Source organism: Urocitellus parryii, chromosome 6 (genome assembly GCF_045843805.1).
Source record: "Urocitellus parryii isolate mUroPar1 chromosome 6, mUroPar1.hap1, whole genome shotgun sequence".
Classification (NCBI taxonomy): Eukaryota; Metazoa; Chordata; class Mammalia; order Rodentia; family Sciuridae; genus Urocitellus; species Urocitellus parryii.
The window spans coordinates 70,172,878-70,189,890 of NC_135536.1; the positions used below are offsets into that span (position 1 = coordinate 70,172,878).

Consider the following 17,013-nt stretch of genomic DNA (forward strand, 5'->3'; position numbering starts at 1 on the left):
ATGTTTATAGCAGCTCAATTCACAATAACTAAACTACGGAACCAAAACTAGGTGTCCTTCAGTAGATGAATGGATAAAGAAACGCCACACACACACACACACACACACACACACTCTGAAATGTTACTCAGCCTTGAAGAAGAATGAAATTATGGCATTTATCAGAAATGGGTGGAGCTGGATAATATCATGCTAAGTTAAAGAAGCCAATCCCAAAAAACCAAAGGCTGAATGTTTTCTCTGATATGTGGATGTTAATTCATATTAAGTGGGAAGGCTCTAGGGAAGAATAGAGTTACTTTAGATTAGGTAGAGGGGAGTGAAGGGAGAAAAGAGAGTATGGGGGTAGGAAGGATAGTAGAATGAATCAGATATAATTATCCTATGTACATATATGATTGCATGATCAGTGTGATTCTATATCATGTACAAAGAGAAGAATGAGAAATTATACTTCATTTATGTATGATATGTCAAAGTGCATAAGTGCATTCTACTGTCATATATAACTAATTAGAACAAATTAAACAATGTGAGAAGAGGTGATGTGTGTTCCTCTGAGGAGAGGTAGTTAAGCAGCAAGCACTTCCTCCATCTCTCTCTTCCCTTGCTCTGGTGATGTTGGGAGCTATGCTTGCCAGATGGCATGGTTAGAAGATGGAACAGGGCTGTTGAACTCTACATGGATGAGAAATAAACTTTATGACTAGCCACTGAGATTTCAAGGGTTATCGTGTTGCAGCAATAAACAGCAGCCATTGCCCTGATTCAGAACAGAAGTAATAGTCAGTAAAGGACAGGCCACATCCATTTCAGGGTCATACAGAAGAAGCATGTGTCATTCTTTCTTCTCAGAAATTTGCCTTAAGCAAGAGTTCTATCCATTATGCTCAAAGTTTTTATTTTGACTGGAAATCTACTCTCTGAATGGGGGCAAAACAAATCTTTTTTGACAAAAACAAATTTCTTTTGCTACAAAATGCGTTTATTTCCAGACAGATAAAATTCTCCAACTGCATAAGTGGTTATACAATATAAGGTCCATCTTTGCTAGAGGCCCTGTTTACAAGATCCATTTCTGATTATCAAACTGTATGTCAAACAAACTTCTTTGTCTCTTAAAACATAATTAAATAAACTGCTAATGCATAAGCCATACATCTGGTCACTGGAGTGACTGGCGTGCAATTCTTCACTGTTGAGTCCGGAGTGATATTGACGTGATCAGGTTCCACAGGTCAGCAGGCAGCAGGCATCTGAGGTTGGCCTGCTGACCCTGCTGTTGGGGCAGGGACCCTTCTTTGAAGAAGAGGGCCATGTGCAGACAAAAAAGTGTGACATATGTACTGTGGAGAGGCATTTCACAGAATGCAATCACCATTCAGGTAAATTAGTGGAACCCAGAGTGAATGGAAGCTTCACGAAGGCAAATCTACTGCTTACGCTACTGTGGATCATGGCACCTTTTCACTGGACACTCAATAAATATCTAATAAATGAAAGTAAAGGTAAGAGAATACGCTGTGGCAGTTGTCTTGGGGCCCAACATTGGGCTTTTCATTGGGAGTTTCACGGATACCCATTTTCTTTATTTTTCCTCAGAGTGAATTGTTCTGTTTGGAAAGCTGCTCACTTCCTTGAAAAAGACCTTTCGATCCTTCACTAGCATTAGAGTCTTCCTGCAGACTGCAATCTTAGGGGCTGGGCAGCTTAAAGAAGAGCACAGAGTGGTCCACAGAAAGTCTCCATTTGTCTTTTGAAGTAAAAAGCCTCTTTGGCTCAGAATTTCTAGGACCTAGTTTATTTCTTCATTACTTCTCACCTTTTGGGTCATGTTAACATCCCAAGCCTCAAACAGCCTCGGAAACTCACCGGCCGAGTGGAACAATCTCATCATGAAAATCTCATTTCAGTATCAACTACCTCCAGAACCACAGTTCCCTCGGGACTTGAGATAGTTGCTCTGTTGAAGTTCTGTCCTTCACAGAGTTGTGAACATTCGCTTCTTGAAGGTAAGCTTGGTGTTCTAAGGCGGATGCTGGGGAGTCCCCACAAAGGATACTCCTGGAAAAGTGTCTGTTCCCTTTTGATTCTCACACCCTCTCTCTTTCCCTCCCCATAGGGCTAAGGTTGCAATTCTGGAGACACATAGGAAAAGTTTCTAAACTCATCCTGATTAATCATAGGCAGGTGTCCCTCATCAATGGGAGTTAAAATTGGCTCTTCTTTTATGAAGTCAGGGTCAAAATTACTGACATCCTCTCGGGATTTCTGTCAAAAAAGGAAACAAGGGTCAGATTTTATGCACTTGAGGCTTGCTCATCTTGCATGGGACTCAGCCCATTCGAGCAAGTTTGGAGAATTGCTCTGCAGCTTGTTCAGGAGCATTATTTACAGTTATGATCATTATGATTAAACAGTGCTTTATAGCAATTCCACTGCATTGTGTATTATTATGGCATTTGGTAACTACCAATTCACTAATCCCATGAAAATCTTGCTGAGCAGGCCAGCCTTCTACTGGGAGGCTAAGGAATTAATTTGATCACCCAAACCAGCTGGCTCACTCACCCTTTATTCTCCATTTCATCAAGGTGCTACTTCTCAGCAGGCCTGAGGCTCAGGGGCACAGGGGCTCAAATTTGTCAATAGGGGTTGGGTAAGGTCACACTGGTTTGTACACAGTTCTACACACTTGAAGAGTGTTCTTGAAAGACTTCTTGGAAATGTTAGGCTTAGGAGAAAACTGCCTGTGATTTTACTCACCAGTCAGATGCATTATACCCTGCTGGGCTAGCTGTGCAGTCAGGACTACAGGTGCCAGCCTCTGACAGCAAAGCTTCCCCTAATCTCAGAGGAGCTGGCAGGGGGATGCCCACTAAAGGACGTGGCTTTATTTCCAGCTGCTTGGTGTCCAAAGCCTAGCATATGAAGCTTACTTTTTGTTTGGAAAAGTTGTATATTTTACATTTGAATAAAGTAGTGCTGAAAAGACCCTTCCCACCAGCATTAGATGTCTCACTTCTCATACCTGATTTCAATGATGCTTCTCTCTCTGCCTTGGGATCGCTCCTCCTCCCTGTAACTCTTGATCTTATTGTTTGCTGAATTCCTCAGCCTTCCTGCTGTGGATCTCAGACAAGGAGCTGGACCAGTCTCAGGAGTGTTACACACTCAGTGTAGAGCTTGGAGAGTTGCCCCTGGTGTTCTCAGTATCTCACCAGTCAAAGGGGCTTGGCCAGTTCTGGCCTAAGCTTTGCATCACAGGGTCTAATACAGACCCAGGCACTCCATGTCAACGAGTCAGTTTCAGTGAAAGAAGGTTTCACATTTACTGCACTTTTGGGGGGGGGGTTGGGGGAAGGTACCGATGATGTTCTAAGAAACACGAGGGAATTGGCTAGGAACAATGACTTATCAATTAACCAAACTCTTTTGGGGGAACCTAGAACATTTCAGGCATCTTAGACTCTAGGAGATTTTAATTGAGGTTAAGGAAAATAGAGCCAGGGCAAGCAAGGGGTGAGAACTTTATAATAAGGAACCTGGGCACATGGAGAGACACTGTCTCAGGAGCAAGCTCAGCCTCCCCTGGGTGAAGCTGTCCTGTAAAGTGTCAAGTGACTTTCAGTCTGTCATTCCACAGGGGGTAGCTGGTTTCCCAGTGGACTCTGATCATCTGAAGAAAGAGGAAAGTCGACTATAATGGTCTTGATACTTACGATTCTGGGTCGGAAGGGTGGTTCCAGTTGGCGATGGTTCAGTTGGGCCCAGTCAATTTCCTTAAAGAAAGGATGTCTCAAGATAGCATGCTCTCCTCCCTGAGTCAGGCTGCCCAAGCGCATGGTGGGGTTCTTGGTCATGAACTGAGAGAGAGAAAGAGAGAGTCAGTCATTCCTTCATGTACAATAGCTATGTCACAAGACAGCAGGCATCAGTCCTGGCACACGAGCCCGTGGGAGGCTTTCCAGCTCATCTTGCTTGGCGAGCTGGATTTTCCATCACGGGTAGCACGGCCAGTATGAATCATGCCTTAAAGGCATGATTGCCTGTGTGGATTTATGCCTTTCCCCACTTCCATTTCAGACATGGCCACTAACGAAGGCTAAAGGGGCCAGTTTTCTTTTCTGTAAACACCAAGTATTTTTCTTTCCTCTTTAAAGAAAAGAAGCTCTTTGTGAAATCATGTGCCTTTCTCCAAAATTGCAGTTGTGTACAGACTGCAAGCATCTTATGAATGGGGCTACTTTTAGGAACAGCTGTGCCATTTTTCAGGGAGACCTGCTCAGCTGGCCAGGATTCTCCACTCTCAGAAGAGTGAGAGTCATTATTTTGGAAGATCTGTATGAAGCCTCAGTGAGGGCGAAAAACTTAAAAAAGTTTTGTATCAAGGAAAAACAAAGTTGGATAATTTTCTTGATGTGGCAAAGATACCTTAGTTCTAGATGAATTTTTTTTCTTAATATGTCTCCTCTTCCATATTAAATGGGTTTAATGAATGAGAATTTGTTACTACATAGACTAAAAAACTAAAATAAACGATGTCAAACATTCAAGCAATGTTTGCATATAAGTCCTCTCCCCCATTTTTTAATCAATGAGGAAAGTTCCTTGGTGTGCAGCTCTCATCAAGATATCTAGGCTAATTGTGTTTTTGCAAAATGCCCTTGATGTTTTGATTACTTTCTGACAAGGACTCATATAGGGCGATAATTTTTTCATGGGCAGATTATGGTTTTCAATTTTAAAGACATTAAAACTAATTCAATTTCCAATTAAAAAAAACTACCTTAGATGAAAAGTTTTGTCTTTATTAATCAAATTATCTTAAACAGACTTATGACAACTTATGGCAGCCCTGCAGCAACCCTTTCCAAATTTGAATTGTGAACACAAAAGTAATGCCATGTTTGTAGAAACTGCTCTGGAGTTGAATTTACAGAGTAAATAAAAAGAAAATCTTGTTGATGGTGCAGGCACACAAAAGTAGGATTTGGAGGTGGCTACCCCTGCCATGCAGGTGTCCAAACTAAAGAGCCTCCAGCGCCAGTTCAAATGAAAATGACATTGAGGAAGGAGACTCTGCAGCACTTCCTAACCAGTCTGACAGAATATACTTTTTAAAATGCTTTAAAAAAAAGCATTGAAAGGGAATTAATTTTTAAAAAGGAGGACACTGATAGGGCTTAGTAGCTTCTTCTCTCTCTAAGTGAGAAAGAATTAAAGGGCTGACCCAAAACTAAATACGCATTCAAAGCTGAACAGGTCCAACCAGAGAAATTTCCACTCCAGGCATTAGAGTGGTTAACATGGACTCATGGACTCAGGAAGTAAGTGTCTTATAAATTACCCCATTCTGTAAGAACTGGTACTGCTTGGGATCTCTCTGGATAAACTTCCTTCTCCAAGAAGGAAGGGGAAATGCTTGCAAGAATGAAATGAGCAGATTCTCTCCTTGGGAAAATCAGTGGGATATAATCCCTGATGGACAAGCACTTGCTAGTCTATGAACTGATTGACAAATAGCAATGCTTTAAAAATTAATTAATTTAAAAAAAAGCAAAATCTCAGGAGACAAGGACAACAGAACCCAGCCAGATGGCTTGTGGGAAATTCCCAGGCATGCCAATGACGTGAGCAGAGGATATCGTGTGAATACGTGGGTACAACTTGTTCTTCTGGGCAAGTGGAACAGTGCAGGCCACAATATGCCAGGGGGGCAGAGGTCCTGGTGGCTGGGAGACTTTGCCCATTCTTCCCTGGCCCTGGTACCAAATCTAAGCTTCCTTAGGGCACTGCGGAAAAGGCATTGCCTGAGAACAAGCAGACCAAGTCCCAGCAGTTCCTCCTCTGAAAACCACATATCTGGAAATCTGGAATAACCCTTTCACAAGCTTGATATTTGCTCTTGGGATACTTTTTTAAAAAATATTATTTACCTATTAGATTTTTTTCTAGTTGTAGATGGACAAAATACCTTATTTATTTATTTTTATGTGGTGATGAGGATCAAACCCAGTGCTTCATACATGCCAGGTAAGCACTCTACCACTGAGCTATAACCCCAGCCCTCTCTTGGGATTCTTATAAATCCTTTTGAATAACCAAGCAGTTTTGTTTTGATTTTAATACACTGGCTTAAGCCCTTTAGATATGGCCCTCCTCCTCTTTAAATAACACACACAAACACATACACTCTCATTCTATTTACGAAGGTTTGCAGGGGGTCTGCTGAATGCATGTATGCTGGGCTTGGAGGGGGGTGTGCAGATGCCAAAGACAGTGTCTCTCCATTAAGGAGCAAATCAAAAGAAGGGGAAGAGGCAAATGATCCTTCTAATATACAGCTGGATGAAACAAAAAGAGACTTTAGACTTGCTAGATCTAGAGCTGGTCTAGGCAGACAGCACTGGGCTGATGGTGAGAAGGCAAGTGACAATAGCAGGGCAAAGGTGGCGTTTGACTGGAGATGAAGAGGATGAATAGAATCAGTTGTAGGCACGAAGGAAGACCACAGTCACGCCTGAGCACGCAGCCAGCACACGTGCACAGATGCACAGAAGCACCTGCTGTATGAGCAGAGGGGCAGGGAGTCATACGGCTGGCACGGAGGGATTGCTGAGGAACTGCGGCCAGTCGGATCCACCAAAAGTTTACAGAGAGGTGAGTGACAAGAGCTGTCCTGTGATTTAGGAGATGACTATGCATGGAGAGGTAAGGATTGGTGGCTAAGTGAATAGTCATGAGGCTAACACAGGCTAGGGGACACAGAAGTCCAGAAACTCTGAGAGCTTCTAATCAATGGGAAGGGAAAGTTGGGAGCAAGTCCTCGAAGGCTTGTGGAAAAAGGAGCACAGTCTACCAACTGCCTGGGGCTGGGGTGAAAAATAGAGTCCAGGATCACAGAGTCCTCCCCGGCTGTTTGATAGAGTAACAAGCAGGGAACAAGAGAGAAGCAGCAGGTGATTATTGTGCAGTATTCGTATTAAAGGCAGTATCAGCAGTCACAGTGTTTTTTTATCAGGGGAACAAAGACAAAAATAACTCGCCCTTCGTGAGATTGTGAAAAGTTGTCAGGATCAAAATGGAGTTACCTGTGTCAAAACTCTAACAATACAAACTAAATAAACTTGGGAGACTATGTCACAAAAGACTCTGACAAAAGACTCAGTATCCTTGCACAAAGGCCACTACAGTCTAACAGACAAAATGCTTCTGCAAGGACATCTACCCCTAAAACTGCCTGTTCAACTCTAGACAGATGCCAACCTTGTTATTATCCCTGGTAGCCAAGGATTACTGTTTCAAGTTAATTTATGTAATCCTCTTCTGGCCTGTAAAAACTTCCCTTGCCTCAACCTCCTTGAATAACCTCATAGTTTACTATGGCCGGTGCAATGTCAATTCTCAAGTAGGCTTATTAATCTTTGGCGATTCTTTCTCTGTTTGTTACTGGAGTTGACAAGATCTTACAGTCTTGCCAAATCTGGGAGGCTGATGAGCTCAGCTTTGCATTTGAGGCAGGCAGGCCCCACATGGAGATGCCTGTCCATGTAAATCTGGGGAGCAGGCCAGGGATCTACCTCTCAGAGACATTGACATTTGGGGAAGAGGGGAGAGCCGAAGCTGGGAGGGCAGGCTAGACTGTGCATGTGGAGAGTGAGAGAGAGAGAATGAACATGAATGGAAGACAAGTTCTAGCCCTCAGACACATTTGTTTAGTCCACATAGTGTCTTTTAAAATAATTTTATAATTACTCATCCAACATTTAAAACTGGGAAATGTCACATCACATGAAAGTCAGGTTGTCCAACTTCTCTCGGAAAATGGGATATCCTGGGCCTGAGACTCCTTCACAGAAGGAGTAGAGCAGTGCCTGCCTCTTCTGGTGGGGTATAAGGTCCCTCGTTGGACACTCATCACTCCACTCCCTAATACCAAACCTGGCTGACATCACTCGTTGACTTTCATGGCTTCTGGCCCCTACCCAGAGAGAGAGAAGAAAACCAACTGGAGTAGAGCTGGAGGAGCTCAGGGGGAAGACAAAGAGGATCCATTCCAAGGATGAGGTAGGGATGGGAGTGCTAAAGGAATAGTAATTTTGGGAAGAGAGACTTAAATCCCCTCAATGACTACACCTCTCCAAAGAAGCAGAGACAGGGAGTTAAGGAAACATGCCACACCCGTTGCAGGCCTGAAATTGGTCCTGTAACACACTGGTGAGGGTGTGCAGAGTAGGAGGCTTGAAGGCCTTGCGGTCCTAGGCCCAGCACGGGATTCTCCCAAACACCCAGCTCCCGCTGCTGTGAATGGTGACAGCATAATGCTTTTACAGAGAAGTTGCTCCGTTTGCTTATGTCCCTAATGGAACTCGACTGCCAAAAAAGTTAACAGCAACGGTGTTTAGAGCCATCACTTTGGTCCACGTTGAAGGGTCACACTTAAAACTTGCCTCACCTCAACTGACCTTCTGCCTGACTGTGGTCCAAATGAGAAAGTCAGCCAAAAAGGAAAATAATGTGACTTCGTGGAAGATTCTGAACACATTTACCAAAGGAAGTAGAACATTCACTGGGGCCAACAAAAGCACTTTATAAGCTGCAGAGTGTGAGTGAGGGCCCAGGGGTAGAAAGTCTGATTCCACCCGAAATGCAGGCCTCACCCTGGAGAGCAGGAGACAGGGTCAAGGACTCCCAGAGTTACTTTGTATTCTCCTTCCTTCTGCGGCCCTCCTAGAAGTGGAACTGAACTCGAGGGTACAGAAGGACTCAGAGACACACCTGGCCCTGAGAATGAGATGCCAGCTCCACAATTCTTCCCACGTTGTGGAGGAGGTATGACTCCTGGGCAGAGCAATCAGCCCTGCTCCCTCCTGAGGCAGCTCTCAAGAGAATTGTACGCAATGATGTTTGTAGATGCTTGTTTAAGAATGTCCTGGGAAAACTACAAATTGGGGAAAGAAACATAAAGGATATGGGATACAGAGAACACAGAGGGTAACCAGTCAGGTTCCACTATCCGTGTTTGTGTACCAGTTCCAGCTCTAAGGAGCTGTGTGGTCTTGGAAAAAATTTCTTAACTGTTCTAGGCTTTAGATTCCTCAGCTAGAAAATATAGATCTTTCCTGTACCTAATAGGTTACAATGAGAAAATCATTGTAAAGTGCCTCACACAAAGAAAGCCCTCAAGAAATGACAGTATTAGTAGTATCTTTCAAAACCCCTTATAGGTCCATTTTATTGTACCTCTAGTAGAGAAGAGACTGAAATCTGAGGCCATCCTTAACCCTGAGACTCATCTGGTCCTCCCTCTCACTCTACTTTGCAGCCAGGAGAGATAGAACAAGATCTGTTTCTGCTCTCATAGTCCCAGGGCCCAACCGTGGGATGGTAGGAATAGTCTTTGGAAAACAATGTTCTGACAGCAGATCTTTTCTAAGGCAATCTTAAAACAAGAAGACAAATGACACTAGGGTTTGAATGTGCAATTGTATCTGCATTAACAGCAGCAGGGAAATACCAATGCAGGCACAGGGGAGCAACGGAGCCACTTGTCAAGTTGCTGTCAGGTACAGGACTGATCATGTCTTGTGGGGCTTTGCTATACCTGAGAAGGCTTTGGTTTTGAGTTGTCAAAAGTTCCAGATGACAGAATTTAAACTAACCCTGTGTAATTGTAATTCTTGAAATAACAGGATCCAAATATACTTTGAAACTCCTTAAAATGTAAGCCATGGCTAACATATTTTTTTCTTCTTTCAAACTCTGTGTGAGTCCATCAGAAGAGGGCTAGTTATATAGAGAAATTAGTCTAATAACATTTTCCTCCAGGAACCAGAGAACCCTGCATTTTCTACCTAATGGCTGGGATCTGGCTGATGGGTAAACAAAACGACCTTCTTCTTTCATTCAATTTCAGAACTTCAACAAAAGGCAGACAAAGTCAGCCGCTGACGCTGCCAAGCCAGAAGGGAAGGAAACGAAGCCACAGGACATTCCCGTCAATATTCCAGGGAGACAGTCCTAAAGGGGAAAAAGGCTTTTTATGGTTCTAAAGAGTCCTGGGGAGGGAGGCAAAGAAAGTGCACAGGACACAAAACAGAGTATGGTTCAACTGCCAAGATGGCCAACCTCACCATGGGCACCCAGCCTGAAGGCCACCCAGGGCTAACAAATGCCGGCCCCAACGTGTGTGTGTATGGCAGGCATCTGTCTGTCTTGTACAACTGCCACAGGTAGAGTCTAACCCACTTGCGAAGCTCAGTCACCAACCTTGTTCTTTCATTTCCCTTCATACTGGCTAAGGTGGGGAGGTACAGACCTGGTAACCTGTGCCAGGGGCACCCTCCAGCTCAGAGCGGCGATGACACAGGGAGAGGGCTGGGCATGTGGCTTGGCAGGTGAGGCAGCATGGGAGGGGAGGGGGAGTAGAGCCTTGACCTCCACAGAAAGAAGAGAAAGACATGTTCCTGAGTGAGGCTGACCACAGTCCACTGGAGTGAGATGGGCAGGAGTGGGAGGACATGCAATGGATTTCCTAAGTAGCTCTGGGAAAGCTAAGTGCAATCTTCCCAAGTCCAGGTTCTGAAACAGAATGGTGCTGCTGTGGCGCACAGGACGTGCCAGGAGGGAGAAGAGCTGCTCCAGTGTGCTCAGAACAGATCTGGATGGAATTCATAGCACACTGCACGCTACAGCAATGGACGACCCTGCCAGGGGTCTAGACTGGTTTGGGAAGGGGCAGCTGCACGACTGAGGAAGGTGGAGAAAAGACGGGAGCAGTTTTTGTAAATGTTAACACCTTAATAGGTGGGAGCCAAATACCCTTGTATTGCACCTAGTATTAGTTTAAGTGTTTCAAATTTATTCTATATAACCCTTAGGGAAACTATGATTGTTAATCCCATTTTACAGATTAGGAAACTGTGAATAGACCCATTCACAACCTGCCCAGGCCACAGGGTTTGGGAGGGGTAGAGCAGGAATTGGAGTCCAGGTCTGCCTGACACTAGAAGCCTTTGCTCTCTGCCAGTATGTCCCAACTTTTCCTGAGGTGACCAATCTTATCATTTAGGTTCTGGCCTTAAAGAGCAGAGAAAGAGACTTAGGTTGAGAGGAATCCTGACAGTCACTGAGGACTTCCCCAGAGGATCCACAGCACTTGGTGGGTTTCCTTAGCTAGCATTTCCTGGGGAACCAGTCTCCTGGCCCATGTGACATTCTTTCCCCCTTGATTCTGGACTGCATAAGAGACCAAATGGGCATTAAAAGAAGGAGGAGAAAAATAATAGTCCCGGGGAGAACCTGAGGAATCTTTCAGTCTGACCACCTGACTTCAACACCCAGGGTCTTTCTGTTGCAGAAGAAAGGGCACTGTTAATATTTTCAAGTGCCTGAAGAGCTGTTGGCCAGAAAAGGGACTGGGAGCTTTATATCAGAGACGTAAGTTCAGGGCATAGAAGTTAAAGGAGGCATATGTAAGTATGCCACAAAGAAAATAAAAACAAGTTTTAAAAAACACTCAAGGCCATTAAGTGATGCAAAGAGCTTTCCTAGGAGGAATGTGACTTTTATTGGAAAGATTTACAGGAGAACCTGACTGGGCCCTCAGGTGTCAGGTAGGTGCCCTTGATGGTCTATGCCAATATCAAGATTCTAGGATCTTATCCTGTTTCCTCAGTCTGCATCTGTCCTTCATGAAAACTCTGGGAGAAAAGAGCTGACATTTTGAGATGACTGTACCTCCTTGAGCCACAGATGCCTTATGTTCTTTGGGTGTGAAGTAGATTTTTCTTTATAAAAAAATAAAATAAAACTAGTACAAGTGGCTCTCCCTAAGCTTATTAATGAAGCAGTGGGTGCATGAACGTGTGGGTGTGTGTGGGTCAAAGCCTTAACCGGCAGGTAAAAATCGATCTAATATTCTGAGAAGTATCACCAGAGACACTATACAGTGTGCTTTATCTCCTCCTAATAAATGCCAGTATAATGAGTGCCCTGTCTTCTTCCTGTTACCGTAAGGCAGCAGGAACAGTGCTAAATTCACAGTGGATTGCTGGCTGTCTTTTCCATCCTGACTATGACTGAATCCAGCAGCCTTTTCATCCACACATCCCTAATCCCCTTTCAGTGCTGCCAACTCCGTCTTTCCTGTGTTTTGTAAACATTACTACTTTCCTGAATCCAAAGCCATCTCCGAAGCTTCACTCAAGTCATGTGACAGTGTTGGTTAAAAACAGGCCAAGGTCAGTGGCGAATCTCAGAGATGGAAGCCCAAGGTCACGCCTTTGTGCTAGTGCCATTCCCTTTGTGAGCTAATGCAGTCTTCTTCCTGGGGAACCAGTCTCAAGCAACTCTGACTGATGGAGCTGGTTCCATTGCTCCCCAATTACTTAAAAGTGTTGAAGGCTGCTGCTACCCCCAGTGCCCAAGCCATACCCTCTGCATCTGTCTAGGTCGCATCCTCCCAATGTTGTATTGGGAAGAAGTGAGTGCTAGAGAAGGCTTCTCCAGAGACTCATTCCATAGTGTCCTTCATGAGGCCCAGGCCAAAGCCTTCCTTTACTCTGGATATACATCATCTCTGGTGTCCCAACAAACCTAATCATCAACTGCTAAGTATCATGGATTTGTGCCGCAGTCTGGCTGGGCACAATTCAGGAGCCACTTGTCAAAAGAAACAAACTTTATTTTTAGAACCACACACGCCAAACCACACAGCTCTTCAGGAAAACCTTCAGAGCCCAACTGCCACCACCGGCTTCCCACAAGCCTCTCAACCTCCCCCACTCCTCCTGCTCTTGAGGCTGGTTGGCTGGGTCGCATGGGCGGAGCCAAAAAGAGTTCCCCAATGAGCAGCTCCGTGGTCTGAAAGGGCGGGGAAATAACCCAATGAGCATAACCGCAGAGGAGCCAATCAGTTGGCAGCTAGAAGTTTGCTGGGGCCGCTGTGAGCCAATCATCAGCTGGCAGCTGGAAGTTTGCTGGCAGCTGGAAGTTTGCTAGGGCCCCTTGGCTGTGGCTCTCAACAGATTTGGATTGTTGGCAAGGAAAGTAGAAAAAAAAAAAGTGTGTTAGCTCTCAAGAGTTTTTCTAATCTAAAGCAAACAAGCTCTTCAGATCCACCTGACATGGCTTAGCAAATCTCCACACAGAAAAATTTCCACACTCCTTTCAGAAAGCCTTTAACATTTTTATCTTCCTAGTTGGGATGGAGATAAAAGAGGCACATGGTGGGAGTACTCTATTAAAAAAAGAAATCTATTACATTGCCACTTACAAATAAAACATTAGGACCTCCATTCTCAGGAAGCACAATCTAATGAGGGGGGAAAGTTGACAGCAGTAACTTTAATCAGAAAAAAAAAAAACCCACCATATATGAAGTCTCTAGAACTATCAGTGCTTTTCTGTTATTTGCCAACACTAGCCTTGATCTGAGAGTCAATGGTCCACTTCTAGAAGGTTTTAACCCCAACAGGACCTTCAGTATGAGGGGGGAACAGCTCCATCCCCTCATGGGGACTCCAGTCCTGGGGAAGCACTGGCAGGCAACATCTTAATTACCACTCTCATGACAGGGTCTTTGGTTAATTCTTTTGGATTTTCCCCATATCAGATTTGAAATACCAGCTTCTTTAATGATCTGGAATTGGACCCTCTGCATTACTCTGGTCCTAATTTTTCTCTCTCCTTCTAAGCTTCTTCATGGCTGACCACTTTTTGGTCACCCTCTTGAGCATTCCAACCTCTGCCAGGAGAGAACTGGGAAAGGGAGAGGGTACTAGTCAATGGTCCCCAGTAGTGGGACTCACACATTATAGGAGAATCCCGAATTCACTGTGGTTCCCCCTTCCTGTGTGCACAGAGGCAAGCAGGGCTCCTGCAGGCAGTGCTCAGGGTGATGAAACCGATAGGTTCAATGACAGATAACCCCCACACATGTACACACACCCATTAGTCTCTGTAAAGCTTTGGAACAAAAGCACTTTATAATCTCCTCCTGATGCCAATTTATGAGGACTCCAGAGCTGACAAAGGTGACTCAGGAGAATGCACCAAACACCTTTCAGCACTTATCTAACCCGGACACCTGTGTGAGCTCAGAGACCAGGGTGCTGACTTCACCTGAATCAGCACAAAGCCACGTGGTTTCTCACAGGTGCTGATTCAGCAAAGAAGCCTAACGTCTGAGATGGGCATCAGCTTCCCAAGCTCTGGGACTCATTGAGGACCTTCCCAGGCCCTCTTTTCTGGAGCTACATGGGCAAAAGTCAGAAGCCCTAAGCAAATTATGCCTTTTCTTTTGTGTCATGGTTATCAACATTTTGGCATAATTTAGTGCCAGCCTAGAAATTTGATAACATGGTGACAATAGAAAACGTCTAGGGGTTGAGGTTGTGGCTCAGTGGTAGAGCGCCCGCCTAGCATGCATGAGGCACTGGGTTCGATCCTCAGCACCACGTTAATATAAAATAAAGATATTGTGTCCACCTAAAACTAAAAAATAAATGTTAAAAAAGAAAACATCTAGTATTTATTCCAAAAGCAAGCCCTTCTCCCCCCAAATATTAAACCTCCCTGCCCCCAAACTTTAAGGTCAGCAATCTGAAAAACCTATATCTATTCATTATAGAAAAGTGTGTATCTTTGGATATCTTTTTTTGTGTGTGTGTTAACTTCTAAGGATATCACCAATTTTAATATCTATTTCTGGGAGTGGAGTAGGTGGGCTATTCAGAGCAGGCACATGAATTTAACAGATGCATTTAAGCAAAGATGAGAAAGAGAAAGGGTTGCAAGAAAATAGTCCTCTCATGGGTTATTTTTAATTGTAAGGATCGTTGGTTAATGATTGGAGAATTTCTTTTTTCAAGCAGAAGTCCTGGCTAAAAACTGTGTCTTCTAACTACCGCCCTACCCACCGATCCTGTGTTCCATGTGAGGTGTTCTTACAAGTGAGTCCTTTGTCCTCTCTCCGTGTCTATGTGGGATTTTAGGATAGCCCTACACAAGGAACTCAATGTCCACAACCTTGGGGGTGGCAGAGGTGGAGGGGAGCGGTGAAGGTGATGACAGGAAGGGCAGACGTAGGAAGCTATCTTGGACTAGGAGTCAAAAGAGTCTGGAGCCTCCCGGCCAACCACACACTCTCAGAGGGATGCTGGACAGGGACACCATTCCTTTCACCACTCCGAATGCAGGGAACTCACAGACATCATTACACAGAGGAGGCACTGAGGGAATCTGTAACTCTATGGCATGTTATACCAATGGGGCTGTGAACAGTTTCCAGATCCAGGATCACTAATAATGCCTTCCATTTAAACAGAGGGAATTTAAAGAGGTTTTCCTTTTGAAGGGAAAAAAAACCCAAAACAATAAAAAAGGAAAATGGAATATCTCGTAGACATCAATTACAGGAATGGTTCTGATGTTCTATTTTGAAAAATCATCAGGAAATCTCAGGAAGCCACGTCAAGATGACCCACCACACTAAGCCAGGGGAGGGAATGTGACGGGGTGGTTTGGAGATCTTGGCTTTTCCTGCCTCTCCTGGCCCACCCAGTCAGGCAGAAAAAGGACCTTACAGGGTTACAATGGTATCAGTTTGGGACAGAGACTTCCTGTAAGGACTCACTCCTTCTCTTTCCTCTTTTTTACTTGTTAAATATGCTTCTTTGGGTGTACTGAGCTACTGACTTGGGCTTGAAGGATACTTCCAGAGAAGGCAACAGACTCTTCAAGAGTGCTGAAGAAATGAGCATGTTAAAAATCACTGGCTAATTTTACCTGTTGCACAAAAAGACCAGAGGGATATAGACGTCCAGCCAAGGAAGCATAAACTCTTGCCTGGACTCAAACATGTAGCTGAGACTCACAGGACAGCTTGTATGTGGCTCACATCATTTACTCTTTCTGCATATTTGTATTATTAAAGTTCTGTTTCCCTTCATTTATGAAGGCTGAACTCACTTCTTCTACACAGGCTAGCAATCTTCATGCACACCATGCTAAGTTTGTATAAGACATCCATTTATATTTTCTATTATGGAAAATTTCAAATATATGCAAGTAGAGAGGACAGTAAAAGGGACTCTAGGCACGTAGCAGTCAGTCTTGATGTGATTGACATGTACCTAGTCTTGTTTCACCTCTTCTTTCCCCCAGTCCTATATTATTTTGAAAGAAATCCCAGAAATCACTTTATCTGCACATATTGTAGTCTGTTCTGTTAGTCCATGCTTTCTGCCAAAGCCAGAGTGACTTTTTAAACAGGAAACAATGATTTAATCACTCCTTCTTGCTTGAATTCTTCACAGACTTGCCTTGGCACTTCAAAGTCAAACTCTTCCTATGCTTACCATGTCCTTCAGCCTCATTGGCACCCCTCATTTCCCTGTCCCTTGGCTCGTGACACTTCAGTTTCTCTGCCACTGAGTTATCCCAATCACTTCTTTCTCAAGAACGGTGCACAGTTTATGCCTGGCCAATTTCTTCTCAGTCTTTATTCTCAGTTTAAATGTTATCTCCTTGGGATGGCCTCCTTTGACAGCCCAGATCAGGTTTGTACTGCCTGTTATGCTTTAAAAGCAATTTTTAGACTTTTATTTTTATCAGATGGTTAAATATATAGTTATTGTAAAATTGCTCCTTTTAACCCTCTTTCTCCTTCCCCATTTCAACTAGACTATAATTCCACAAGGCTGGGATAATGTTTGACTTGCTCCTTACTGGAACCCCCAGCATTTTGCACAAAATCTGAATGTAGCAGACTACATCTGCCACACATACACATATGCATGTACAAGAGCCTGTTGAATGAATAAATGGATCAATATCTGTTTGGCATTTATACCCTATCTACGTGTCTTTGGTTCAGATTGAGCTCTTAGGAAAACAAAAATAAGAATCTCTTAAGAGCAAAAGTCTAGCACAGCCTCACATACAATTAAGTGCTCAATAATTAAGCTTGATGATGTTACTATATTGTCCAAGAAGAGGATGAGGATA

The 17,013-nt window shown here is 44.0% G+C and overlaps 1 protein-coding gene across 1 annotated transcript in view; it reads right to left on the reverse strand.

Annotated features, from left to right (window-relative positions):
* Nucleotides 1–989: 989 nt before the first annotated feature.
* The window catches only part of Prkch (protein kinase C eta), a 215,903-nt gene continuing 199,879 nt past the window's right edge, over nt 990–17,013 (reverse strand). Inside the window, exons 13-14 of the mRNA XM_026385188.2 lie at nt 3,723–3,866; nt 990–2,271 (exon numbers count right to left, since the gene is read on the reverse strand). Coding sequence (XP_026240973.1) covers nt 2,125–2,271; nt 3,723–3,866 — 291 coding nt within the window. The 3' untranslated portion in view covers nt 990–2,124. The remainder of the gene's footprint in view (nt 2,272–3,722; nt 3,867–17,013) is intronic.